The sequence below is a fragment of the Panthera uncia genome (genome assembly GCF_023721935.1).
Source record: "Panthera uncia isolate 11264 chromosome A3 unlocalized genomic scaffold, Puncia_PCG_1.0 HiC_scaffold_11, whole genome shotgun sequence".
NCBI lineage: Eukaryota > Metazoa > Chordata > Mammalia > Carnivora > Felidae > Panthera > Panthera uncia.
In genome coordinates, this window is record NW_026057578.1 from 88,131,476 (window position 1) to 88,158,872 (window position 27,397).

Consider the following 27,397-nt stretch of genomic DNA (forward strand, 5'->3'; position numbering starts at 1 on the left):
TTGCTTTGACCCTCTTGCCCTCAGGCCCTGCCCTCCTGGTAAAGTGAACGCTCACTTCACAGTGCCTTCCTTCTGCTGTTAGTTTCCTTTGTTTGGAGCAGCCTCCTCCTTCTACGCCCCCACCCCACTGCATGCTTCTAGAAAATCCCTATTTATTCCCCAAGATTCAGACGTGTCTCCTCTCTGAGCCTTCCAGGGCCCACCCTTGGCATGGGGTGGTGTGCACACAGAATGTTTTATCTGGGTCTCCACTGCAGTATTGGGCACAAGGGTGACCTCAGACACAATGAACAACTGGGAGGAAGGCTTGCCCCAAAGCCATTTGCTGCCTCCTGGCATCCCTACATGGAATAACCAATGCCAGGAAGACTAAGTGTGTTCTGGGGTCACCAACAACAAACAGAAAAGACTACCTGAGGCCTTGGGCAGGGCCCACACTGCCCTCCAAATCATTCCTTGAACCGGGTCAGGGTACAGGTGGCATAACCTGTACATACCTTGGCATTTTAGTAAAAGTATTTAAAGGAACATACTCCTCTCACTCATTTTTCTTTCCATTTTGCAATTTCTCTCTTTTCTTTGCTTCACAGCTTACCTGTCAGTTACCACCCCCCCACACCCCCATGAATTGCCTGAAAAGCCCTGTCTATGACTTTGTACTTTACAAGCCCCCTCACCCATTTCCTCAGGGGGCTGTGATTGCCAGCATCCCACCTTTGTGGTGCACAAGACTCTCACCCAGGGATGGCAGTGTTCTCTGACTGTCCCGGGGGAAAGTTCTTAGCTTGTATCTAATTCAGTTTCAAGGAAGACTTCTTACCAAAAATGCGGCTAATGATCAGTTTGGTGAAGACAAAGGTAGAGACTAAGATAAAAAATGCCTAGCACATAGGATTGTTATTGATTATGCCAGCACTTGATTTAGAGTTGCATTATTCAGAGTAGTTACATAGAAACGTAGGGTAGTGAGTTAGGTCCTGAGGACAGCCTTAGGTTTGAGGTGAAGGTTAGATTTCTCCTGATGCCTGTCCTGAAAATTCTAGACAGGTCCTGACCTTTATCTCCTCCAACTCTGAAAGTCTATGGAAGCCGACATAGAACAAAGCTGTCTTGCAGCAGCCAAGAACACACTCACACAGCCTTCCGTAATTGGCACTTTGCCGCATCCTCAGGTCCTCGGTGGAGTGGTGTAGGCTTGGACCAGCCACTGGGCTCCGGGCTGGGCTGCGATCTGGGAGGAGGAACAGAAGGGATTTGGCTTCAGCAGACTTGATCTACAGCACAGCCCCTGCAGTTAGCATGGTCATTCCACCTAAACAAAGCTGGGCTGTGAGATGCATCTCTTCCCCTTTCAGGAAGAAAGTGTATTTTGGTTGTTTTGTGTTCTGTTTTTGAAGTTAATAGTCTGAACAAGATTACAGAAAATATTTGTACTCTTGAGAGTGAGACACACAATTGTTAAATAGGCAGCAGGTGTTGTAGACTGCCTGGGTTCATCCCTGACTCCACCATTTACTTGCTGTGTGACCTTAGGCAAATAACTTAACCTCTTGGTGCCTCAGGCTCCTCATCTGTAAAATGAGGATGAGGATAACAAGACCAGTACCTAGCCACAGGATTATTGTGAAGATTAAGTGAGTTAACACATGTGGACACTCAGAACAGTGCTTGGAACATGGTAAGTGCTATGTACCTGCTAGTATATGCTAAACACTTTCCATTTTAAAACAATTCATCTAAAGAAATTGTTCAAGGTTCTTCATTTAGCAACCTTCTGAACTTTTTTCTGATTACTGCATTTATCTAGTATGTTCAGCAAGGCTGCTATCTGGACACTTTGACTCTGCAATATCAACAGTGGAGGGTTGCAGGTTTGAGCTATGTGTGTGGAACAATCCATTCTCCCTAATGACCCAGGCTCTGCTAATCAGAGTAACACAGCTGCCAGATTTACAAGCCCTGGCACACTTGAGATGAACCCAGAACCTTCTACCACCTTGATGTGCTTAATTTTCTGCCAAGGCTTTTGGCTCTTCTTGGGGGTTCAATGGGAAACTTTTCAACTCTTTCCATAAACGCCATCTTCACCAGCATTTTGCAAGCCTGACCACACATGAGAATCTCCTGGGGAGCTTTCTAAACTTCCTGTTTCCAGGCCATACCTCAGACCAACTGAATCCAACTCCCAGGGTGGGGTCTATGCATTGGGACATGTTTCATAGCCCCACGTGATTGCATTGTGCAGCACAGGCTGAGAACCAACTCTCTTCCTAGGAATGGTTCTGCTCTGGTGGTGGGGATAATTTTGGGATATGGCTGGAGTCTCTGCAGGCCTGCTGGAGAAGGAGGCTGAGGGATCCCCAGAACCTCAGCATTTTTCCAGGATCATGAAGTCCAGGGAGCCTCCAAGTTGCTAAGACCCTGCAGCCACCGAGGAAAGCTCACCTGGAGGCTGGGACCTGACACAGGCCCCCACATGCCCAATGCCCACTAGCATATGGCCCAACTCACTGGTGGTGGAAGAGACGGACTTTCCAATGTCAACCAAAGAGCGATGGATGGGCTTTTTGGTTTGGTGACGGTGTTTCCTCAGGAGGACATAGCTGACCCTCTCCCGGAGCTCTGGTCGCAGGAGGCCGTCCTCAATTTGCTTCTTGATGACATCATCTAAGTGGAGAACAGACATGCCTCATCCATGTGGGACAGAATGACCAGGGGTATGGGAGTCTTCAGTTTCATTTGTTATTAGTGGGATTAAAAGTGACTAAAGGAAGCAGGAGATGTGGAAATAGTCCTGGCTTGCCACAAACTGCAGAAACATGGGCAAGTCACAACCTTTGGGTATGTGCATGTCTGTACATGTGTGTGTGTCTGTGTGTATGTATGTGTATATAAAATTCTATGCTCTATCAGTGCTATTGTGAAAAGTAAATGAAATACCCTGAGAAGCACAAAACTACTGTGTTCAATGGTTTTAGTCCTAACATGAATTCCTTTTAGAAAAGTATTTCAGGCAAAATACTGGTGGCAAATTTCTGAACAAAATTCATAAGACGTTTTAGGGATAATGAGGTGAGCCACCCCCTCCTTCACCACTCCACTAAATAAGAGCTAATTTCCTAAAGATGAATGATGATCCATTTACTCTAACAAGCAACAGGTTGCCATGGCAATAGGTGTCTCTGAGAACACTAGAAAGCCCATCTCCTTTTTGCTCCATTGCTGAATGGCATTCATAGGATGGTCTTTTCCCCATTGGAGCTCTACATGGGACTGAGACTGTTTTGGGAGCGTCAGACCCAAAGCCTGGTTTCTGCAGGATGAAGTGGGTGCCACACAGACCCAGAGTGGGCATAAGGCGGCCATGGCTTTCAGGGGCCCCAGTGGTCCCTGCCTCACCTATGATCTGTGGTAAGGAGCCACTGTCCAAATCCAGCAGCACCGTCCCCGTCTGCAAGCAGGTCCGGAGCTCGAAGAGGCTGTGCAGCGACAGTGTGGACACATGGGGCTTGCTCCAGCGCTCGCCTCCTTCCTCTACCTTTTCTTCAAACTTTATCCACCTGAAAGGGGTTAGGATGGGGCTCAGTGTGGCCAGCACCCTCTGGAGGAGCACCTGTTAGTTCCCCTCAGGGCGAGGGATGTTGGCCAGCAACTCATCTGCTGCATGTTGTTGGGACACTGGTGCTAGACTGACAGGCAGAGGATCTTGGGAATTCCCTCACTCCATCCCCATTTCCTCTGATGATGGCATGCTCAGGGCACAGTGACATCCAGAGAATGACCATAAATGGGCATGAGGGATCTTTTTGGGGTGGCAGAAATGTTCCCAAACTGGATTCGGTGATGGTTGCACAACTGTACATTTACTAAAAATTATTTAATTGTACATTTAAAATGAGGGAAGTTGACCTTAAAATATAATAATAAAGCTGTTTTGTAAAAAAAAAAAAAAAAAAAAAAAAGTGTCTGAAAGACCTAATTGTGAGACAGGGAACCATCAAAATCCTAGAGGAGAACATAGGCAGCAACCTCTTTGAGCTTAGCCAGAGCAACTTCTTACTAGACACATCTCTGAAGGGAAACAAAAGCAAACATGAACCATTAGGACTTCATCAAGATAAAAAGCATCTGCACAGCAAAGGAAACAATCAACAAAATTAAAAGGCAGCCTATGGGATGGGAGAAGATATTTGCAAATGACACATCTGATAAAAAGTCAGTATCCAAAACCTATAAAGAACTTATCAAACTCAACACCCAAAAGGCAAATAAGCCAGTGAATAAATGGGCAGAAGATATGAATAGACTCTTCTCCAAAGAAGACATACAGATAGCTAACAGACACGTGAAAAGATACTCAACATCACTCATCATCAGGGAAATACAAATCAAAACCATAAGATACCACCTCATACCTGTCACAATGGCTAAAATTAACACAAAAAATAACAGGTGTTGTTGTGGAGAAAGGGGAAGCCTCTTGCACTATTGGTGGGAATGCAAATTGGTGCAGCTACTCTGGAGAACAATATGAAGGTTCCTAAAAAAACTGAATATAGAACTACCCTATGATCCAGCAATTGCACTACTAGGTATTTACCCAAAGGATACAAAAATACAGATTTGAAGGGGTACATGTCCCCCAATGTTTATAGCAGCATTATCAACAATAACTAACAATGGAGAAAGCCCAAATGTCCATTGGCTGATGAATCGATAAACACACACACACACACACACACACACACACACACACACACACACAATGCAATATTACTCAGCTGTAACAAAGAATGAAATCTTTCTATTTGCAACAACATGGATGGAGCTAGATGTATTATGCTAAGCGAAATAAGTCAAAGAAAGACAAATGCCATGATTTCACCAATATGTGAAATTTGGATGAACATATGGGAGGTGGGGGGTGGGGAGGAAGAGGAGAGAGGGAAACATACCACAAGAGACTCTTAACGATAGAGAACAAACTGAAGGTTGATAGAGGGAGGTAGATGGGAGATGGGCTGGATGGGTGATAGGTATTAAGAAGGGCACTTGTAATGAGCATTGGGTATTATATGTAAGTGATGAATCACTTAATTCTACTCCTGAAACCAATACTGCACTGTGTGTTAACTAAATAAAATTTTTTTTAAAGTATCAACTGGAACCTGGTTACTCAGGGCTGGTCACACATGTGTTCAGTGTCTGCCTTATGTGGTGTGGTTCGCTGGGAGCAGAGAAAGCATTGCTGACAAAAAAAGTATTTCCCCATGGCTTCTACTGCGGGGCATGAGGATTCTACACGTCCACTCTGGGTTTTGGTTCTGAAAGTTCATGTTAAAATACAAATGTCATTTGGGGAAGGAAAGAAATTAAACCAAGGATGTGTAGGAATTTGTTCTTTCTGGAAGACTTGGCATCAGAGGCTGAGTTGAGGAGTGGAGTGAGATGGCCTTGGACAGAGGCAGCCGTGGCTGCAGTGACCCGTATCTCCCCTGCAGAGGGCAGCACCACACAGCCTGGAAAGCTGCCAGGAGAGCAAGGTTAGCAGGCTCCATTTTGCAAGATGTCAACCCCAACTTACTGGGTAGCTTCAAGCTATTCCAGTCAAAATCCTAAAAGAGTATTTTGGGGCCCTGACTAATTCTGAAGTTTGTCTAAAAGTGGTTGAAGAAAGGCTAAATAGGAAGAAGAACGGATGGACATGCTTTTAGCAGATAAACTTGCCGAAAAGCTGGAGTACTTAAAATAGTTTATTTCCAGTCTAGATATAGACAAAAGGATCAATGAACAACAGTCCAGAAACAGACCTGGGCCCCCTATGGGAATGTGGGTTTTTATAGGAGTTGTTTAAAAGATGACCAACCTAAAAATAAAAAAACCCATAACCTCTCAACCTACTTCTCACCAAACACAGTATTAAATTCTACGTAGGTTAAAATCTAAACATAAAATTAAATCTATGATGGAATATTATTGACTCTTAAAAAGAAAGGAAACTCTAACACATGCTACAACATGGATGAACCTTGAAAACTTTATGCTAGGTGACATAAGCGAGGCCTAAAGATAAACATTATATGATTTCCACTTGCATGGAGACCCAGGGTAGTTAAATTCACAGAGACAGAAAGCAGAGTGGCGGCTACCAGGGGCTGAGGAGAGTGGGGAGTGGGAATTTGAGACAGTAGAGAGGTTCAGTTTTGCAAGATGAAAAAAGTTCCGGAGATGATGGTGGTGATGGCTGCAGAGCAGTGTGAATATACCTGAGGCCACTGAACCTTACACTTAACAATGGTGAAAATGGTAAAATTCATGTTTTATATATTTCACCACAATTCAAATAAATAATTAAAAATGTATAAACAATACGAAAGTACTAGAAGAGAATATGAAAGAGTCTTCTAATATTCTTAGTTGTACAGAAAGAATTCCTAGACAAGATGTGAAGCCACAAGGGGAAAAATGGACAGATTTTGTTACATAAAAATAAACTAAACTAAAACATCCGTATTACAAAATAAGACACAGTTCAAAGAAAAGCAACACAGTGGGAAAACTGTTACAACACACAGGGCATCAAAAAAACTGGTATCTGTACTATAACAAAACTCCTTCACATCAATAAGAAAAAGTCAAATTACCCAAATGGCGAGCAAACATTTCTGGAAAGAAATGAAGAGGGCCAAGAAGATTTTCAACTTTACTGGTAATTGAGGACATTTACATTATTGGAGATTAAATGACATTCTTTATTTCTCCTATTGGCAAAAATGAAAAGGGCTGACAACTTCCTGTGTTGGTGAAAACACAAGGGGATACAGGCAGGGCACTAACTTAGTAGATGTGCATGCACAGTGCATGTGTATGTAAACACAATGTACACAGTGCTGTGTAGCAGCATGGTCTTGGTGTGGGGACTGGGCAGCTGCTTTCAACATTTAGTGTGCATGTCTTTTGCTGTAATGGTTCCATTTCTAGGAAATTAATGCAGAAATATCACAGTAGTATGTCTACAAGAATACTCAACTGCAGCTTTGTCCATTGAGGTGAAGAACTAGAGACCGCCAGTTTCCAGTAGGGCCATCATCACATTGATTCCCTGCATCCCTGCCACAGAATACCCCTCAGAGGTCAAAAGTGTGAGGATGAATTATGCATACTGACAAGATAGATAATACCATGCCATTTCAGAAAGAAAGAAAGAAACAAACAAACAAACACATCTATTTGTTTGGCCACATGTGTCTAAAAGTGCCTGGCAGAAGCTTTGGAAGGCTACCTGTCAAATGGTTAACAAGATGGTTACTTCTGGGGAGAGGAGTGGGTTTGCTGGTGGGGGAGGGGTTAAGAGACTTTCACTCTGTTTGGGTTAATTCATGTAGCAACAGCACAGCCTATAGAGCCAGACAACCAGGTTTTGAATCCCAGCTTCATCATTTACTAGCTATGAACCTTATTTTGTTTTCTACAGGAATAACAGCATTAACTAATTAATATTATTAATAATTATTAACAGTAGCAATCAGAGCAGTGCCTGACATATAATGCTAATTCTGTTGGTGTTAGCTATTAATGTAGAAATAAAGAATATTGCTTTTGTCATTTTAGAAACAATAAAAGAAAGTAGAGGCATTCAAAGATCTCCCAACCAGAGAACACCGTGGTTGATATTTTGATGACTCCCATTATAGATCTCTGTGTGTATAAATGCATATGTGTACATGGGCACATACACAATTTTGCATTAATGACAGCACTGAAAAGGCAGAGTATCTACTGGACATTAATTCTTTCATGTCTATAAATACTGATATCATTTTAAAGGCTCTTTAGTATTTCGCTGTGTGAATGGACGACAACTGATTTGAATAATCCTCACTTGGTGGACATTTAGGTTATTTCTAATTATTCTTTATCATATACAAGGCTGGATTGAATGTCCTTGGCCCAGCTCCATAATTTCCTTAGGATAAACTCTCAGAAATGGAACTGCTATGTCTGTACATTTTTAAGTGTAAGATATGCATTGCCAAACTCTTCTCCAGAAAGCTTCTGCCAATTTACACTTCCACCAACGTACAGGAAACCTCACATTTCTCTGAAGTCTCTCAAACCCTGGCATTGTCAGTCTTTCTTTAAGTTTATTTATTAATTTTGGAGAGAGAGGGAACACCAAGAATTTGGACATTTCTAACAAGTTTCCAGATAATGCTGATGCTGTGATCTAGGGATCGCACTTTAAGAAACATTGTCTTAGGGGGCACTTGGGTGGCTCAGTTGGTTAAGCGTCTGACTTTGACGAGTTCATGATCTCGCAGTCTGTGAGTTCAAGCCCACGTTGGGCTCTGTGCTAACAGCTTACAGCCTGGAGCCTGCTTTGGCTTCTCTGTCTCCCTCTCTCTCTGCCCTTCCCCAGCTCACACTCTGTCTCTCTCTAAAAAATGAATAAACAAAAAAATTTCTAAAAAGAACCACTGTCTTAGGATGATGATTCTTAAATTTAGGTGTACAGAAAAATACCTCAGATGCTTTTAAAATCTTGATTTCTAGATCTATTCTAGAAATCTTGATTTCTAGATCTATCTTGATCTATTACATCAGAATACCTGTATGGAACCCAGGCAACTCTGCAATAGACTGTCCTACATAACGTTCCTGACTTGTGGGGCTCAGAGGCTAAAACAAACAGTTAATTGTAGTCAATTGTGTTTCCTGGTTATTTTGATAGATACGTGCTTCCCCCAAATAGACATCAAGTTTCTTGAGGACAGGGACCATTGTTTCCTCACTGGTGTTCCCTTATAGTCTTTAAATGCTTGCTCCTTCCTGCTTGAGGGCAGTGAGGCCTCACTGATCACTTTGGGTGAAGTCCAGTTATGAGGAAATGACTGGGGAAAAGACACAATCATAGGGCTTAAGTGTGCTTAAAAATACTTAGAATGATCTGAGCAATGATCGTCATAGTCTAGTAACATCACAAACACACACATAGACCAGTGGGGCAGGAGCTGCCTCCTGATAGAAGCAGACACCTCAGACAGGAATCAGACAAGCCTGGACCCAACCACCTATTCACAGGAAATACAGGGGCAGATGAACAGGTTAAGCACCATCACAGAGACACAACAAAATCCAGAATGTGGAAAGCATATGGGACAAATGCTGCTTCTTTAGCAATGACAACAATCACAAGGGAAAGAGGAGGAATCTGTAGAGAATGGCTTCAGAGACAGATCTCCCAAATGCAGTATGTGCACCAGTTATATTTTAAAAATATGAGATAATCTGGGAGATATAGACACTGCCTAGATAATTCTGTGAAAATAAAGAATTAGTGTCATTTAGAAAAAATATGTGACAGTGGTATTATGGTTGTATTAAAAAGAAAGAGGCCTTTACCCCAAATAATTGAAAACAGGGTTTTGAAGACAGTCTGCGGATCAGGACCCATGGTCACAGCAGCATTATTCATGATAGCTAAAATGTGGAAGCAACCCAAGTGTCCACTAATGGATGAATGGATAAGCCAAATGTGGTATATACATAAATGGAATATTATTGAGACTTAAAAAGGAAGGAAATCCTGGCACATCCCTCAACATGGATGAACCTTGAGGATATTATGCAAAGTGAAATAAACCAGGCATGAAAAGACAAATATGGTATGATGCCACTTCTGTGAGGCATCTAGAGTGGTCAAAATCATGAAGACAGAAAGTAAAATGGTGGTTTCCAGGGGCTGGAGTAGGGGAATATAGGGGGAGTTACTGTTCAATGGGTACCGGGTTTCAGTTTTATAAGTTAAAAGAACCATGAGGATGGATAGTGGCGATGGCTGAATGTATTTAAAATCACTGAACTGCACACCTAAAAAATAGCTAAGATAGTACCATATTTTATCATAATAAAAAAATGGGAAGGGAAGGAAGAAAGAGGCCTTATCTTTTAGAAACACACACTGAAATATTTGCAGATAGAATGATATAGTGTATGGGATTTGTGTCAGTGTGATCCAGTGTGGGTGGAGGGGCGGGCAGCAAGGAGCGGGTAGAGACACAAGATTGGCCATGAATTATCTGGTAACCACTGAAGCTGGGTGATGGGTACATGGGGATTCATTCTACTACATACTACTTTTGTATACATTTAAATTTTCCATAGTAAAATGTTTAACCACTTTTCAGAATGAATAAAGGAATGGGCATTTTAGAAAGCCTTTGACCAAAGCCTGGCTTAAAAACACTCAGAAGCCTGATAAAATGGTTAATGTGTAATCCCAAACAACTCATTGCAAAGTGATCTTTACACCACAGTTGGCTTCAAAAGGTGGGGAATTAGAGTTGGAGAAGCAGGTCAAGCGGAAAGAAAATCTCCAGGCTGGAAAAGAACTCTAAGGATTTTGTCCAGGCCAGGGCAGGGCACCAGATGCCCTTCTCCCGTCTGGGATGGAGCTGAACAGAACCTTAAAGAGTCACATGTCACAGAAAGCAGTTCTCTGTCACGCAAAGAGGGTCTGGAATTGAGGCCTTTTCTGTGACTAGAAACTCAATCACAGATGCAATTAGAGAAGTCGCTGTTCAGTTTACACCAAGACTGATAAAAAGTGTCATGGGGCAAGCTACCAGTACAGCCAAGGCTTTCCAATACTCAACTCAGGATGTGAGAAGAAGAGGGAGGTTCTCCTTGTAGGCCCTGGAAAGGGCTAAAAACTAGGAGACCTAAATTCTAGTTCCATCCTCAGGTGGAGACTTAAATTCTAACCCCCACTGACCCTGCCCTGGCTACTGCATCTGTGGCTCTTCACCTCCCCTGCATTAGTGTCATCTGGGAGCTTATTACAAATTCCAACATCTGAGGCCGAACCCCAGACTAATGACATCAGAATCTCAAGGGCCTGAGAATCGGACATTAGGACTTTTTAAAAGGAAGACCCAGGTCCTTAAGAGGACAGTGAACAGGCCATTTTGTGTGGTTAGCTAAGAGTAAAATCTGGACAATATAGAATATATCTGGAGAATATAAGTAAAATCTGGAGAAATTCTGATTGGGGTGAAGGTCCTTTCTTTCTGTGCTTATTTTGCATATAATCACCTTAAATTGTGTCCTGGTTAATTTGTTTGCAAAAACTCCCCTTAAAAGAGATCAAACCCTGCGTCAGGCTCTGAGCTGACACCCCAGAGCCTACTTAGGATTCTCTCTCTCCCTCTCTCTCTGCCCCTCCCCAGCTTGTGCACATTCTCTCAAAATAAATAAACTTAACAAAAATTCCTCTCAGAAAATCCTAAATTCAAAGATTAAAAAAATGTAATCTATAGAATGTGAACTTTAATGTTAAGGTTATGTTGCTTCGAAACGTTTAAGACTTATATTTGTACGAATTCATTGCTTAGATGAAGTTATGTTTACTCACCTAAAAGTTGAGAAGTACATGCCCACACTGTGGTAATTGTCCATCTACATGGCCTCCCTCACTGACCTTATTCTGTAACTCTCTCATCCCTACTCCATCACCCATTGTCCAAAGACTTGACTTCCACGTTTTAGTTACAAAGTATCAAGACATAGTGTTTTTGCTTGCTGCTAAGGCCAGTTGGTAATAAATTTTGTGACTTTAATGGATTGATTTCTTAAAAGTAATGTGAATGTGAGTTCTCCCCTATCATCCAGCAAAGCTATTTAACTGAACTTTGAGTCATATTAACACCTTGACTTTTCCAGCAGAAACCAAAGGCCAGTGTTAATTCTCCTATGGACCAATAAAAATTTTTCCTGGAGATGTGTGAGAAACCATTAGTATGTATGTGGAGTGGGGTACCTGGATGGTTCAGTCAGTAGAGCATCTAACTCTTGATCTCAGGGCCGTGAGCTCAAGCCCCACATTGGGCGTGGAGGCTGTTTTTAAAAAATGTATCTGAAATAATATAAAAAGTTGTTTCCATCCAAGACCAAGTTCGGAACTTTGTCTTCATATCGTCCCAGAGATGATTAGGTCCAAGGATACTGACTAATGTTAACCAAGTTCACAAGGATTGATGTATTAGCCCAAATTTACAATGAGATTTACAACGGTTATAGGGGTTAGGTACTGTCATCTTGCAGCCCTTGCATTCTCTCCTTACAGGCAGATGCATGGGGAAAGCCAAATTATCATCAGAAAGATATAGAATCAGAATTGAGGCTAAGTGACTCAAATGTTTAAAGACTCAGGATAAAATGTCTGGAAACTTCCATTTCTGTAAATGAGATTTGCCTGGGTCTGGGACCAGACAAGTGGGCACCTCTGTCATAGACTTTTCTGGAATGAACCCCACATGCTTTCATGGTTGACTGATTCCCTGTGATTGAAAGTCTTTCCTTTTGCTAGCATAGGAGTCCCCTCTAAGGGCCTTTGGTTATCCAGTGCGATCTGGGCACTGCTGGAGACCCACTTCTCAGAAAGAGTACCCAGTAGTCAGCTGGCAGGGATGAGGCAGAGGTGCATCATTCCAGGAGCCGTGTTGAGTGGGATGGGGGTGGTTACTCTGTGCCCAAGATCATGCATCTGGTGAAGGGTCCATCCTGCTGTACATCATGTCTTCATTCAGGGGTAAGGGGGAGCCCAGAGCTAAGTGAATGTCATCAGACACAGCTATTAGCAAATTCCTTACTGGCTCCTTCAGGGAAAGGCTTCTGGAGACAAATCTCTCTGAAGGCCACTTGTTTGTGTATCCAGGAGGTTTTTGTAATTACTCCCAAAGGACTGTCATTTATAGACTTGTCAGTCTCCCTCAGAGTCTGTTGGCACCTGCTCCTCACTGCCTCTCAGGAAAGGCCCTCCTCTCTACCTGGATGCTCTCTCTCTCTCACCTGTGCTATTCAGGCCCTAGTTCAAAGGCCACTTCTTCCAAGGCAAAGCTTGAAGAGACTGCTCCTTCCTCTGACCTCCCATCCCATCTTGTGTCATTTGTCACATGGCACTTACCATAACAACGGTGGCTAAAGCTTACAGAGCACATTCTATGCACCAGACATTATACCAAGTACTTTACATGTATTATCTCATTTTATCCTCAAATCAGCCCCTTGACGAAGGTCTGTTACTATTCACACTGTCCACGTTAGGAGACTGGAGACTCAGAGGATAAGGAACCTGCTCAAGGTCATGCAGCTTATAAAAGACAATGTTTACGGGCAAATCTTTTGACTCTAGAGGTCTGTTCTCACTACATCACAGCACTCCCCTTGGGTTTAGTTATCTATGTATATGAGCACATGCCTGCCTTTTACACTAAATCAGGGGTCAAAAAACCCATGTCCTATGAGTTAAAAGTGCCTCACAGTTTGCTTTTGTATGACCAGCTAGCTAAGAATGGTTTTTACAGTTTTCAAAGGGTAGTAATAAAGGAGGAAAAGGAGAAAAGAGGAAGGAGAGATCATATATGAGCAGAAAGCCTAAAATACTTACTATCTGTCCCTTATAAGAATTTTGTTGACACCTGCAATAGATCATAAGCATCTTGAGAAGAGATTCATTCCTGACTCATTTCAGTTCTCCCACAGGACCTAACACAACGTCCCCTAACATATTTTTAGCATGAAAGAAGAAAGGTGTGGATGAGATCAACTTTCTGAAGTTCTCCTAGACCCACAGATTAGAGCTTCCACTTTTCCACAGCCCTATGAATTGATATAGAGCAGTAGTGACAGTAGATATCCACGTACAAAGATAGGATATGATCTCTGAGGTGCTTGTCTAAGAGGGGGGACAGGTTTGCAATACTCCACCACATATACTCTCATGGTGACTTGAAGAATTCTTAAAGTTCTGGTTGGCATTAGACACATGACTATGGCCAAAGACTAGAGTACATAAAGCACATATCTTCACTACTATACATGTGAAAAAGACATATTTGGGGTGTCTGCTCTGCTTCCATACATGGGGATATGCTCCCCAAACCATGGCCAGCCTTCCCCATACCTCCCCATAACTCTGATTTGGGTCACAGTGATGGGACAACCAAAGTTGGGCAAATCCAATGCTCTTTGAAGAATTAGGAATTGGGACTGAGAAATGGCTATGCATTGTGGAATGGTCCCTTGAGTAGATGTAAACATGGAAGCTAAGGAATGGCCAAGGATAGGGACAAATGGGAGAAGCCAGCTGCAGAGAATAAAGAAGCTGCCCAGAGAAAGGTAGAGCCAGAAGCAGAGAAAAAGGACAGCTTGGTTTCCTGGGACCAAGCCTTGAGATATCTGACCCCTGGGTACCATGAGGTCAGCCTGTGTTCTGCTGATGCCTCCTCCTGTTGTGTAGGTTAGCTTGGGTGGGTGTCTGTTACTTGCAGCCTCAAATGTCCTAACAGTGACAGGGGCATTACCTTTCCCTTGGGCATCCTACACAGGCCCTGACAGCTCACTTGAGCTTAGACTATGGTTGTGAAGCTAGACATATCAGATGGGAAAGCTCTTGACTTTAGCACAAAGAGCTCCTGACTGACAAAGCATTTTCAGGAAGGTTTATTCCTTCAGCATCTCGGAGTCTGACAGTTCTTATCCTAATAAGACAGGAGACATAACCACTAAAATCAATGTGTGAACCTTGTTTTGATTTGAAGTTGTACAAACCAACAGTAAAGGGAGGTTTTGAGACAATTAGGGAAATTTGAATGTAGATGAAATATCATATTAAGGAATTGTTCTCAACTTTGTAAGGAGATATAACGGCATTGTGGTTGTGTTTATAAAGAAGTCTAATTTCATAAAGATGTGTACTAAGATGTTTCTAATGTCTGGGATTTTCTTTTTTTTTTTATTAGAGAGAGAGAAAATCCCAAGCAGACTCCATGCTCAGCACAGAGCCTGATGTGGGGCTCAGTCCCACAACCCATGACCAGAGTCGAAATCAAGAATCAGATGTTCAACCAACTGAGCCACCCAGGTACCCTTGGGATTTTCTTTAAAACACTGTGGTGAAAACAAACAACAAAATGGAATTCCTAAAAGCAAAAAAAAAAAGTGATGGAGAAAAATTGATATTAATCTGTGACGGAGCTGGGTAATAGATACATGGGAGCTCATTATATTGTTCTCTCTACTTTTTGTGTTTGAAATTTTCCATAATAAAAAGTTACAGATATTTAGATATTTAAAAGTAAAATATTATATACTTGGACTTAGATGAAAACATATTTACATACAAATATATATGTGGATTAATCAACTGGCATCTTGGCAAGCAAAGTGGTCTGAAGGTGGGGTTTCTCCCTTCTTGACAACTGCATTTGTGGGAGCCACCCGAGGATGTCCTCAGTTGTGGGGAGGTGACCCTTCCTGCCAACTAGCTTCTAGGGGTTCTGAGGAACTGCCAGCCAGTCAAGCCACATCTGGGAAGACTCCTGCCCTCTCTCCTCACATAGCTAGCCTTCCTATCCCACTCACTGGTCAGCTAATCCTATCTTAGCATCCTGAGTCCACCAGGTGGTAGCCTTGTGTCACTGCCTGGCTGTCCACACAGGTGCAGACTGGTGCTTCTCCCACCCAATGGCAGGCCCTATGAAGGTGGCCCCTTCTGGTGTGTTAGGCCTCATGCAGCCCCCACACTGAGCTGTGTGCTAACTGTAAGTGATCACTAAATCCCTGGGGCACAGACACCCTGGCATAGCCCCTATTCTGTGTTTACACAGCTCACAGGTGAGAGCACTAGTTGCAACCTGGGCCTCTGAGGCCTGGGGGAACTTTGCCCACTTCTACCTGGGCCTTGATCCAAGTTCTTATTCATATACAATCACTATTTCCCACTTGCCCAGCATAAGGGTCAGGTATCAGTGTTTGACTAGTGGAGGGACAGGGAAGGACCATGTTAGATATTAGATGTGAAAATGGCTTGATAATAATGGTGTGACTATTCAGACCAGGAAATAAGCATCTAGTCAAAGTCAAACAACCTTAAAAACTTTCATATGACCACAAATCTCCATGCATGGCTCCACTGCAATAAAACAGGAGGCTCCTGGCACTGCTTACCTGCCTCTGAACCACCTGGCAACGCACAGCTCCTGCAGGAGCTCTTCTGCTCCCGTCTCCTCCAACGAGAGATGGGTCTGGCAATTACCAGCCCCCTACACTTCTGCTAGGAACCCCCAAGCCTCACTGAAGCCACCCTGCCCTCTGCTCCTTGGGACCTGTCACATGGCTAGCAGCCTTTCTAGCTGCAGGCCCAGGACCCCGCACCCTCCACCCAACAGCTCTCTTCTGACTCTTGCATCTTTAAACCACTCTCCTTCACCTGGCTCCTTTCTGTCAGCAGTCAGCATACTCAGATCTCTCCTGCTCACAAAGAACAAAAGCCTCCCTTGAGAGACCTAACTGCCGCCTTTCACAGACAAGCATCTTGCGAGAACTGTTCAACCGTACCCACCCTCGTCCTTCTGACTCTCTTCTCCACCTGCTGCCCCATCCCACCTGAGACTGCTCTCATCTCTCCATTCTCTGGATACTCTTCAGTTCTTCCCCCACTTTTGGCCACTCCTTCCATCCTGAATGTCTCCCTGCCCCTGGTTTCTAGTACATAGCACTCCTCGTGCTCCTCTCTGACCTCTCTGGCTGCTCCTCAGTGTCCATTGTGGATTCCATTTCCTCTGCCCATCCCTTAAATGTGAGTGACCTGGGGGTTCTGCCCTGGAAAGTCTCCTTGTCTATGGATTTAATTCCTATCCAGATGCTCATCACTCACAAATTCATGCTTCCCTACTGAGCTACAGACCTCCATATCTATATAATGACCTGATGGATGTCTCCACTTGGAGTTTCCCCAAACAGAACATGTCCAGAGGGAACTCATCAACAACCTCCACCAAAACAAATCACTCAACACTAGAAAAACGTGCTACCCCCTGTGTTTCCTAAATTGTTACCACAAGTCCCCCACCTGCTCAACCTGGAAACCTGGGCATCTCCCTGACTAACCTGCTTCCCAATATGCCATCTGTCATTAAGTCCTGTCAAACTTCTACCCTTTAAGATAGGTCTCAAATCCTGTAAAAAGATCAGGGGTTGCCAGGGATTAGGGAGGAGAGAGAGATGAATGAGCAGATCTTTAGGGCAGTGAAACTACCAGGTATGTTACTATAATGGTGACTACATGTCTTTATACAGTTGTCCAAACCCATAGTAGGTACAACACCAAGAGTTAACCCTAACATAACCTATGGACTTTGGGTGATAATGTGTCAATGTAGGCCCATCAGTAGTGACAAATGTACCGCTGTCATGGAGGATGTCTGTCAGTCACAAGGGAGGCTATGCATGTTCAGGGGCAGGGGGCATATGGGAACTCTGTACCTTCTCAATTTTGTTGTGAATCTAAAACTGTTCTAAAAAAATATATCTAAAAGGAATATATATATAAAATTATATGCTAAAAAAATATGTCTCAAATCCACCCCCTTTCTCTGTTCCTACTACCAACATCTTGGTCCAGGGTCTCATCTCTCACCTAGTCCAGCCTCCTAACAGGCCCAGTCTTGCCTCCTTTTATACATTCTCCACACTGAAGCCAGAGGGGACTCTCTCAAACAGACAATCCTGCTCCTCTCCCCCTCAGTGGCCCTCCAAAGCTCTCAGCATCAAATTCAAGCTCCACAACATGGCCTGCATAGGCCCTCCACGATTAGCCCTCACTCTAGCAGAGCCACAGGGAATTTCTGCCCCTTCCTCTGTGTTCCAGAGGCCTCTCCTCTTCCCCTTTCCATACCCTCTCCTGGTTAACTTTGACCCAACTTTCAGGTCTCAGTGTGAACACCTTTTCCTCCTGGATGTCTTCTTAGCCCCTGCTGTCTGGGCTAGACAGCATGTCTGGCATCTGTCATGTTCATTTTTGTATCTCCAGCACCTGGCTCAGGTTTACAGACAGTAAACACTTTGTAAATATTAGTTAAATGAATGAAGGAGGTTTCCTGACTTCTGTGCTAAGAGCTCTCAGCTTCCTACTCTGCTTTACTCCATACAAGTAGGCAGCTCTGGCCCCACAAGCATGATCCCAGGTAAGTGGTGAGACCAGAGGTCTGGGGGTGGATTCTACTCCAGATAATCAGGGAAATGATACTAGGAGGGCATTCTTCAAGATCTTAAGTGGGAGCAGTTTCAAAGTTGAGGCAAAGTTCAGGCTTTCCCCTCCATCACACGGGAGTGTGCAAACATCTCCACATGTAGGATGCTTTTGAAAATAAACTGATATGGTTCTACCCAACTAAGCTGACCCACTTTTCCTGCCCTTCTTTCTGCCCATTCCTGGTCATCGCAGGAATGTTCTCAATGCATATGTGTCTCATAAGAACCTCTGGAAAGTTCACTCTTTTGGTTTTCTCTGAGTTGAGATCAGAGGCAGCTTGGATTTGGAATTTGCTTTCAGAACTCTTGGAAGGGTCTAAGCTCCAGCTATTTCTGAGTAACCTCAAAGGACTCTCCACACTTGGGTGGGTTCCAGCCCAGGTCATTCTCCTTCTCTTTCTGTCCTTGCAGCCAGGCAGACTCTTGAGAGAGGATGGAATTCTGGGTAAATTGTTTGCTAGAAGTGAGGGGGGGGAGTGTGCCCCCACCCACCTGACCCAGCCCTCCCTTCAGGCAAGGTCAGTATCAGCAAACAGCCAGCTGCATTTTCCTCCTGGGAATGCTAAAGAGACTGAGTTAGTAAAAATCTATCTTATTAACAGCCTGACCTACCAGCATTGATCACATTAGAAATGACGCCTGCACACACAGTCCCCATCATGTGCACAGGAGCAAAGCTTCAGTGGAGCTCAAAAAGCCATTTAAATCCATCCAGGGGTGACTCCTTCTCCAAGGGCTCAAAACATCCCCCAAACTAATAACCCCTGACAAAGCACCACCAGGGAAAATTCCTTGCGGATTTGAGATTTTTACTCTGTTAATCTCCTAACTCAATAAAGCAAACACTCCTGCAGCAAATTAAGTACTTTTATTAAAGGGTCCCCTCCTCCATTCTCTTTGATGTGGGTATAGGTCTGCAACCCTCCCAGGGCCTGAGTGTCTGTGTGAGGGGTTGTCAACCCCTGAAACACCATCATTTTCTCCTGTTACCCCAAGGAGCCCCAGAACCCACTGGGATTTGCAGATTCTTGGATCTGGAAACTTCTAAGACCTCTGGCTTCCCGGAGTAGATCTCACAGCCTGTCAGCTGAGGGAAATGCTTCCCATTCTTTTGTGGGGGTGTGGCCTGGCCCTAAGCACCTCTACTGTTGCAGTTTGCCTGGAGGAGTCTCCGGCACAACTGTCCAGGCCAAGGTGGACTTGTTGGCCAATGGTCAAGCCTTTCCCCTGATCTTTTTACAAGCTTGCTGGTCATACCTCCAACAGTGAGCTAGAAACCTGATGGGGTTAGCTGGAGAAAAGATTAAAGGAGGCAAGGTAGAGAAAGGGAGGTAGGGAGGTCTGAGCTCCTCTTTTCCCCACTGTTTCCTGCCCCACACTGGCCCCCAAGCTACTTCTCTTTCACATCTGGAATTGGGTTAAGCCATTTGGACTTCTTGTAGTCATTACTGTCCTCTCATTATTGGTTTGAGGTCCATTCAGGACCCTTCCAGGATCTCCTCAAATGCTATCCTCAAAGCCTAGCTTATGGGGAAACCCACCAGCTTACAGATGGTAACTGTCAGATCAGATCCCTTTATATTTCAGGAGGAGCCTCCTTCTAGAAACATCACCTACAGTTTATCAGTTTCATTACAGAGTCCATAGTGTAGAAGGCTCTATGGATTCATTCTCAGAGAAACTAGAAGCACTATTATTGTCTATAGTGGCAGACAATTGGGTCTCTGAGGGCCCTGAGGATTTCTTAGCAAGGGCTCTGTGGGTGTGTGTGATAGGCCCTCATGGAAGGTCTGTCCTGGTAATTGTTGCCAGTGATCCTGGATGCAGACCTTGCCCAGTGGAAAGAAGGCACTCGGTCCTTCCTGGGTCTCTGAGAAGACCCTTCGCAATGTTCCATCTCTTTACTTGCCCACCTTGGACAAGAAAGGGATGGGAAGCACTAGCTCCTCAGAGGCATTAAGCCACAGTAGCCCAGACTGAGCTCTGGTCATTTGAAATGTCCTATCCTTTCTTCTCAGCCCTGAATAGATGCTCTGGTCTCTGTGGCTATCTCCATTTATTTCCCATCCCAGTGGAATTGCCTCCAGACTTATGTCTTCCCATGGAAATACAAACAGAGTCCCTGGAAGTTGGAGGAAATGGAAGGAGGTAGCAGAGAAAATGGGGAAAGCATGACAAAGTACATAAGCCCTCAAGTTAGGGTCAGACAGGCCTGGGCTATAACCCAGACTCAGCTACCTGCATACTCTGACCCTTGTAAGCTATTTGCCCTTCTAAACCTCAGTATCCTCATCTATAAAATGGGGATAATAATAGTTCCCACCTCCTCAGGGTCATTGGGCAGCTTGAGGGAAATGAGCCCATAAATTCTTTAGCATATAAAAGAGCTCACTGAGTGGCTGATAAATAGAGCTTCAGGGGCTTCCAGACAGGGATTGGGGCCAGCCATGAGGCTAGGAATTAATTCCTTCCCTGAGGCCTGCAGGGATTTGTTAATCCACCCAATGGCCTTTGTTCCAGGAGAGATTGGAAGGAGGAGGTTTAGGACATCCAAACCTCCTCTTCCTCGCTCCATAGAGCAATTTACTTCCCAGGTGAGTGACTGCTGGTGGGTGAGGAAGGATCCCAGGCCATGGCTGGAACAGCTGCCAGGATCTGGGTATCCTGGTGGCTCCCAGGCAGAACTAGTCCTAGGCACAGGTGGAAGTTAGTCCATGCATTCTCAACCAGGGCAATATCAGCTCCAAAGAGGTCTCGGGGGAGCAAAAAAATTTTTTTAGGTATTACCATGGTTTGTGGCACTCCAAAGTTTAAGCCAACCTCACAGAATCATGTCCCTTAGTATTTAATTCCTCTCATTAGAATAAATTAAATCAAATTCCAATTTAATAAAGTTAATTTAAATTAAAATTTCTTAGGGGCAAGAGGCACATTAATAAAAAAAAAAAAAAGGTTGAGAAACGTTGGTATGGTCCATTTTCTGGACTTTCTCAGCTTTCTTCCCAGGGTCCCTCCTCTCTCACTGGCCCTTTTTGCTGCCTCCTTCCTTTTCCTTGGACTTGTGGCATCATTTGGTGTTGCTGACCAGTGCAGTGCATTTAGAAGCCCACTCTGTCCCAAGCACTGTGTATGGCCAGCACTATTCCTTACTCCAATCCTCTTTTGGCTGCATGACTTTGCCACGTGGTTTCCCTCCAGGTTTCTGACTCTTCTCTTCCTTCTACTGCTCTATATGCACAGTTTTTCTCCCCCCCCCCCCCCCCCCCCGCCAATATGTGCCTCCAGAGCTCCACTCTGCCTGTCCCACCCCAAACTCTGCAGAGTCTCTTTTCTTCAGAGGCCCACTGGCCATCCCACCTGGATTTTTCATGGTATATATTTTCCTTCCTCCAGGAAGTCCTCCCTGCCTACCCTACCCCCTTGGTGCTTTCCCTTCTCCTACAGCATTTAGTTTGAACCATTTGACAAGAAAGGATATATATCCTTGTATTATTCTCTCATGGTCTCATGGATGTCTGTTCTACTTTTCCACTTGGATTTTAACCTCTTTGAGAATAAAGACAAAGTGATAAGTATCTGTTTGCTCCTTAGTGTCCAGCCCAGTCCTGGACACTAGGGAAGGCAGAAGGGGAGGTCTTTAGGGACCAGGAAGTGCCCCAGCAGAACTTAAAGTGCAAGATGCCACTAGTCAATTGTCCTTCCCACCAGGAGGGTCAGCTCAGCCTGGGCCCCAGGCAGACTGTAGTGGGAAGCTCCCTTCTCCCTTCCCTTGGACTCCACCTTACCTGGCTGACTCCTTCCACTCCATCTGGTCTCCGTCATGCTGCAGAGTGTCCATCTCTGTGAAGAGGGTAGGGTTGGGAGCCTCATCTTCCTCCCCCAGGATGTCCTGGAGCTGCTCAGCAGCTGGAGACCCTGCAAAAAGAGGGGAGCAGGGTCTGCTGAATGGCCTGGGGGAGGCAGAGGGCTGCAGGGCCAATTGAAATGGAGCGGGAGCGGGACGCCTGGGTGGCTTGGTGGGTTAAGCGTCCGACTTCGGCTCAGGTCATGATCTCATGGTCCGTGAGTTCGAGCCCCGTGTCGGGCTCTGTGCTGACAGCTCAGAGCCTGGAGCCTGTTTCAGATTCTGTGTCTCCCTCTCTCTCTGCTCCTCCCCTGTTCATGCTCTGTCTCTCTGTGTCTCAAAAATAAATAAACGTTAAAAAAAATTAAAAAAAAAAAAAAAAAAAGAAATGGAGTGGGAGCCGGGTTCAAGAGAAAAGTATTTCCGAATTTAGTAAAACTAAGTCCAGTTTCTGGGAAAGCTAGACTCATGCCTCTGCAGTTGGATGTGGGTGAGATATTCTTTGAGATAAAAGGGATGAAGGATTTAATCTGCATTCAGACTCCAGGGTCTTGTAGCTGACAACAAAGAAGGATAGAAAATGGCCAAAGCTGGGAAGTAGCAAGGACAGGAAACAGAAAAGTGAGAAAAACTCTGACCCAACTTCAGCATAACAAACCCAGAAGGACTCCTTTTCTCATTGGGGCCCAGACCAGTCAACTCCCAGTATTGGCCATGAAGGGGCAGTCAGCTCTGCAAAAGGACGTGCTTGTACCAGCGTGCCACATGAGCCCACCTTCTTCATGGGCAAAGTGACAACCTATTCCTGCACTCCTGGTCTGCCTTCCAACTGCCCACTGGATGTCACCTCCTAGGTGTCTCTCAGGCACCTCAAAAGTCAGCATTCTAACACTGAAGATGTACTCTGCCCCAAACATGTTCCCCCTTTTCCTGCCTCCCTTCCTTCTTTCCTTTCTCTCAATATTTCATGAAAGTCTACTATGTGCCAGGCATTGTTCCAGGTGTCGGAAAACAAAGCTGTGAAGAAGGCCCATACATCCTCGTTCTCTTGAATGTCTGCTCTAGTGGCAGAAACAATAAACAAGTAAACAAATGCATAAATAATCATTTCAGGTAGTGATAAACGTCCTGGAAAAACAACAACAACAACAACAAGAGAACTACATTAGATAGATTGATTAAGAAAGACTGCTCTGAAGAGCATGTGTTTGAGTTGTGACTTGGAAGATGAGAATGAATTACTTTTGCATCTCTGGAAAAAGAGTGCTCTGAGTGTTTCAAAGACTCTGACGTGAGAATGGGCTGGCCATTGTGTCTAGACCATGGTGAGCAAGAGAGAAGCATGACATGATGTAGAATGCCTTGCATGTAGAAAGGCATAACTGTCCACCAACTGTATGGGCTAGACACTCTGGAGTCACCTACACCTTACCACTTTCTCTTACCTCTACCCTCATATGGAAAGTTTTCGAAAATATGTCCCCCCTCACCAATCCCTTTGCCCCTGCCCTGGTTCAGTCTCTCATTAATTGTCCCTTGGGCTTCATCAAGTCTTCCCCTTCCTCCAAGCCCCTCTGTCCCTTCAAATTATCATCCTTCCAGGCCCTCACTTAATTTCTCCATGGTTTCCCCATGGTCAATAATTTCAACTATGTTTTCATCATACTCCTCACTCTTACTCCTTGACTTCCCAGTAAAACCAGGCAGCCAGTACCCAAACAAGAATTCATTGGCCCAGTCTTCCTCTGTGCAGGAGTGTCATGGGGGGACAGGGAGAGGCAGTGTGGTACTGTGGTATAGTGGAGACAAGGTGCACAGTGAGCTTGCAACCCAGCTAGACATGGGTATGAATCTCAGAGTTGCCACTTGCTCATGAGTGAATTCAGTTTGAGTGAGCAGGGTTGTTGGGAGGAACAAGGAGATTCAGATAAGGAGAGTAAGACACATGACATGGGGCCTAGAATGTAACAGGTGCTGATCCCCTTTACTACCAACCCCAGCACCCAGGCTCATGAGCCCCACCCAATGGTGAAAAAAAGATTTTCGGGGTGCCTGGGTGGCACGGTTGGTTGAGCATCCAACCTCGGCTCAGGTCATGATCTCGTGGTTCGTAGGTTCAGGCTCTGCATCAGGCTCTGTGCTGACAGCTTGGAGACTGGAGCCTGCTTTGGATTCTCTCTCGCTCTCGCTCTCTCAAAAATAAATAAACATTACAAAATTTTAAAAACAAAAAAAGAAAATGAAGTATTTCCACTCTCAGCAGGTCTCAGAAGTGCAGCCACCTCCCACTCATCCTTGTTAGCACCATGTCCCATGTCCCCTGATGCCATTCCTAACCTTTGCTCCTCTCTTCAAGCCTCTTGATCCATCTCCTACCCACTTCACCAAGGAAATAAAGGCCTCTAGATGTGAGATTCATCACCTTCTCCCTTCTAGTTCTGTACCCTTACCACTTTGTAGTCCATTTTTGAACAAAGGAGTCCTTCCTCCAACTTAATCTCTGGCTCCACTCATTCCCTTCTGCTGGATCATTATTTTATCAACAAGCCTTTGCTTACCTTGGTCTTCATCTCTCCACTCTTTTTCTCCTAGCCTATAAATAGTTCTTCCTACCCTGTAACACTCTTCCATGACCTTGCCTGCCTTCCCTGCTCTCTTGCTTGCCTTTCCCCCCAACTTCTTGAAGGAATGGTCAGCACTTACTGTCTCCACTTCCTCCTTACCCAATTACTTTCCAACCTGCTCCAACTGGTTCAATCCCACTACTCTAAAGGACATTGACTAAGGCAGAGACTTCAACTGGCAGCTCAAAGACGTGTTTAGTTCAGCCCTCACAGAGTATAAAAGTTTTTGAAATTGTTGCTAACATAAAGAATTGTGAGATTTCATATAATAATCCACATTTCTGACTTTTCTTGAAAATTCAGATGCTCTGACAACTGTGCCTACATTCCTGCTTGGCAACAATTAACCAAAGTTGAATGATAGCTGCCTTCTTTAGGTGGGCATATGCATTTTTTAAAGTTCTTTTATCTGAGTATTGTTGACACACAAGGTTATGGGCATATGCATCGTAGTTTGCCACAGTCCCCACTGCTCCCTACTCAACTCTGCTAATCTCATTTATGTTATGCACCTGAGTTTACAACTCTGCCCTCAGATTGCTCTTATCTTATTCTCAATGAGTAAAGTAATAAAACCAATCAAACCAACAGGTCTGGCTTATCTCTCTGGGGCATCAGTGGTGCTGACTGCTCTCCTGAACTGAAACGCTACTCTTAGCTCTTGTAACAACACTTTCTTGATATTTTTTCCTACCTCTTCAAGGAATCCTTAGTATCTTTCCCTGGCCCCTCTTGCCTGTCTCACTTAAATCTTAGTCTTCCCCAAGATTTCTCATTAAACTTCTCTCTTCTCCTTCTACGCTCTTCCTGGGCCATCTTGTGTTATGGTGTCACCCTGTAGATGAGGTCACCCATGACTCTGGGCCCTGCCTGTATTGAACATTTCCAACTGTCAACTGGATTATTCCATGTGGGAGTTCTGCAGCCTCAAGTCGACCTAATATATTCAAAACAACTCCTTTATGCCTGCCATTCTCTGTTTTGAATAATAGCACCCCTAACTCTCCAGCCATTCAGATAAGAAATACCGGACTCATTCTTGAAGCCTCTTTCTGTCTCACTGTTCATGTCCAATCAGACACTAACTTCTTTCCCTTGCTTCCTAAATATTTTTCAGCTGTCTCCCTTTTTTCCTACCCATTGCCACCATCTTGACTCAGGTTCTCATTATTTCCTGTTCCTATTGCTGCAAGAGCCTCCTGCTGCCACTACTGCCTCTGGTTGTCTGATCCACCCTATTCCCTATGTGGCAGCCAAGTTTGCCTTTAAAACATTTCAAACATATTCACATGATACACTCCTGGGAGTCTTGGTGCTCTTTGAGCAGCACCATAAAATATTTTGCATTTGAGTTAGAAATAATTTTACTTAGCAGAAATTATTAATTTATCTGTATATAGCTCAATCTGCCTCATTTAAATGAATTTTATTTCTGAACTTTTCTATTACTTTAAACATCATCTTTTCATTGGGTTATGGATTGCTGACACTTGCTAGCAGGCATCAAAGGTTAAAGTTTTACAGAAAACTAACAATTGAACAAATAACCTTATTTTTTCTTTACACTGGGAGAAGCCTATGACTGATTCTGAGAGGACACAGCAATCAGAGTTCTAGAACAACTCTTTTAAAATGTAGGTTTGATCAGGTTACTCTCCGGGTGAAAAGCCTTCAATTGCTCTGTATTACCTAGAGCCTAGGGTCACTGACCTGGCCCAAAACATCCCTTGTGATCTGGCCCTTACCTGTCTTTTTAGGTTCTATCATGTTTCTCAGCCAGATGCCCTGGAACCCAGTTACCCTTGACCCCAGATACCCCAGCACGCCCCCTCCAATCCCAGATATCCTGGACCCTAACCACCACACACAGTTCTCTGACGAGGAGGGCACCTTACTCCTTGGATTCTTGTGCCTACTCTTCCCTAAGTTTGGAATCCCCTTCCCCTTAAAGGCCAGATAGGAAGACAAAGAGATGGAACAACCAATAGGGAGATGAGACAGGGCAGAGAGCAGGACGCCTGAACCAGCCCTGTCTGGGGCATTACCTGCTCCCTGGAAGAGCTGAGCACTGAGGTCTCCGGCTGTCGGCACGGCTTCTGGCCCCAGCCTGTCTCTGCTGCTGCTGCCCTGGCCACTGCCTCCAAACGTCCTCTTCCCAACCGGTCACAACAAACTCACTTTGTTTCCAGTTATGCACCAGGGGAGGTGTAGGGAGAGAAGAGGGAGAGAGAGAGAGAGACAGACAGAGGGAAGGAATGTGTGAAAGACTGGTGGAAGAGAGAGAAGGCTATATGTGGGAGAGAAAAGAGATGTAGTGTGAGAGAAAGACTATATTGAGGGTGAATTAAAGATACAGTGTGAGAGAAGTGTGTGTAAGAGAGAGAGAGAATGAGAGGAAAGAATGTGAGAGAGCAGTGTGAGGGGTGGGGGTCCTCAAGTGCACTGGAGAGAGAGAGGGGCTCAGCAGCGCAGAGGCTGGAACAGGCAGCTGGGTCTTCACGGTGGCAGGGGCAGGGTGGAACAGCTGCGGGTCTGTGAGAACACTGGAGGAACTGCCTCTGTCCCGCCTCCCCCATGAGGGCTCCAGGAGAGCCCCAGCACCTCTCCTTAGGCCCCTTTATAAAGGCAGAGGTAGGATTTGCCCTCAGACTCCCCGGGGCCTCCTTAAGAGCCTTGGCTGCAGGTGAGCGGCTGGAGAGTGGCTGCCAAGACAGAGTTCTCTCAGCTGCGCAGCGTCCTGGGGAGGTGGGATGGTTAGGGAGGGTTGTTGTGGGGTCTCGGGTTTCAAAGCCACCATGCTTGGTCAGTAATGTTCCACGCAGATGGTTTTTCTCTG

At 44.7% G+C, this 27,397-nt stretch overlaps 1 protein-coding gene across 4 annotated transcripts in view; it reads right to left on the reverse strand.

The window, feature by feature from the left end:
* Positions 1 to 27,397, reverse strand: part of SLC4A5 (solute carrier family 4 member 5) — a 106,386-nt gene that overhangs the window by 40,199 nt on the left and 38,790 nt on the right. For 3 of the 4 annotated variants that reach the window (XM_049651734.1, XM_049651733.1, XM_049651735.1), the window contains 4 exons: positions 21,879 to 22,008; positions 3,400 to 3,560; positions 2,512 to 2,667; positions 1,136 to 1,231 (listed from right to left, as the gene is read on the reverse strand). In XM_049651734.1, coding sequence (XP_049507691.1) covers positions 1,136 to 1,231; positions 2,512 to 2,667; positions 3,400 to 3,560; positions 21,879 to 22,008 — 543 coding nt within the window. Of the gene's footprint in view, positions 1 to 1,135; positions 1,232 to 2,511; positions 2,668 to 3,399; positions 3,561 to 21,878; positions 22,009 to 26,606; positions 26,713 to 27,397 lie in introns of those variants that run through there. The other variant, XM_049651736.1, reaches the window with a different exon arrangement.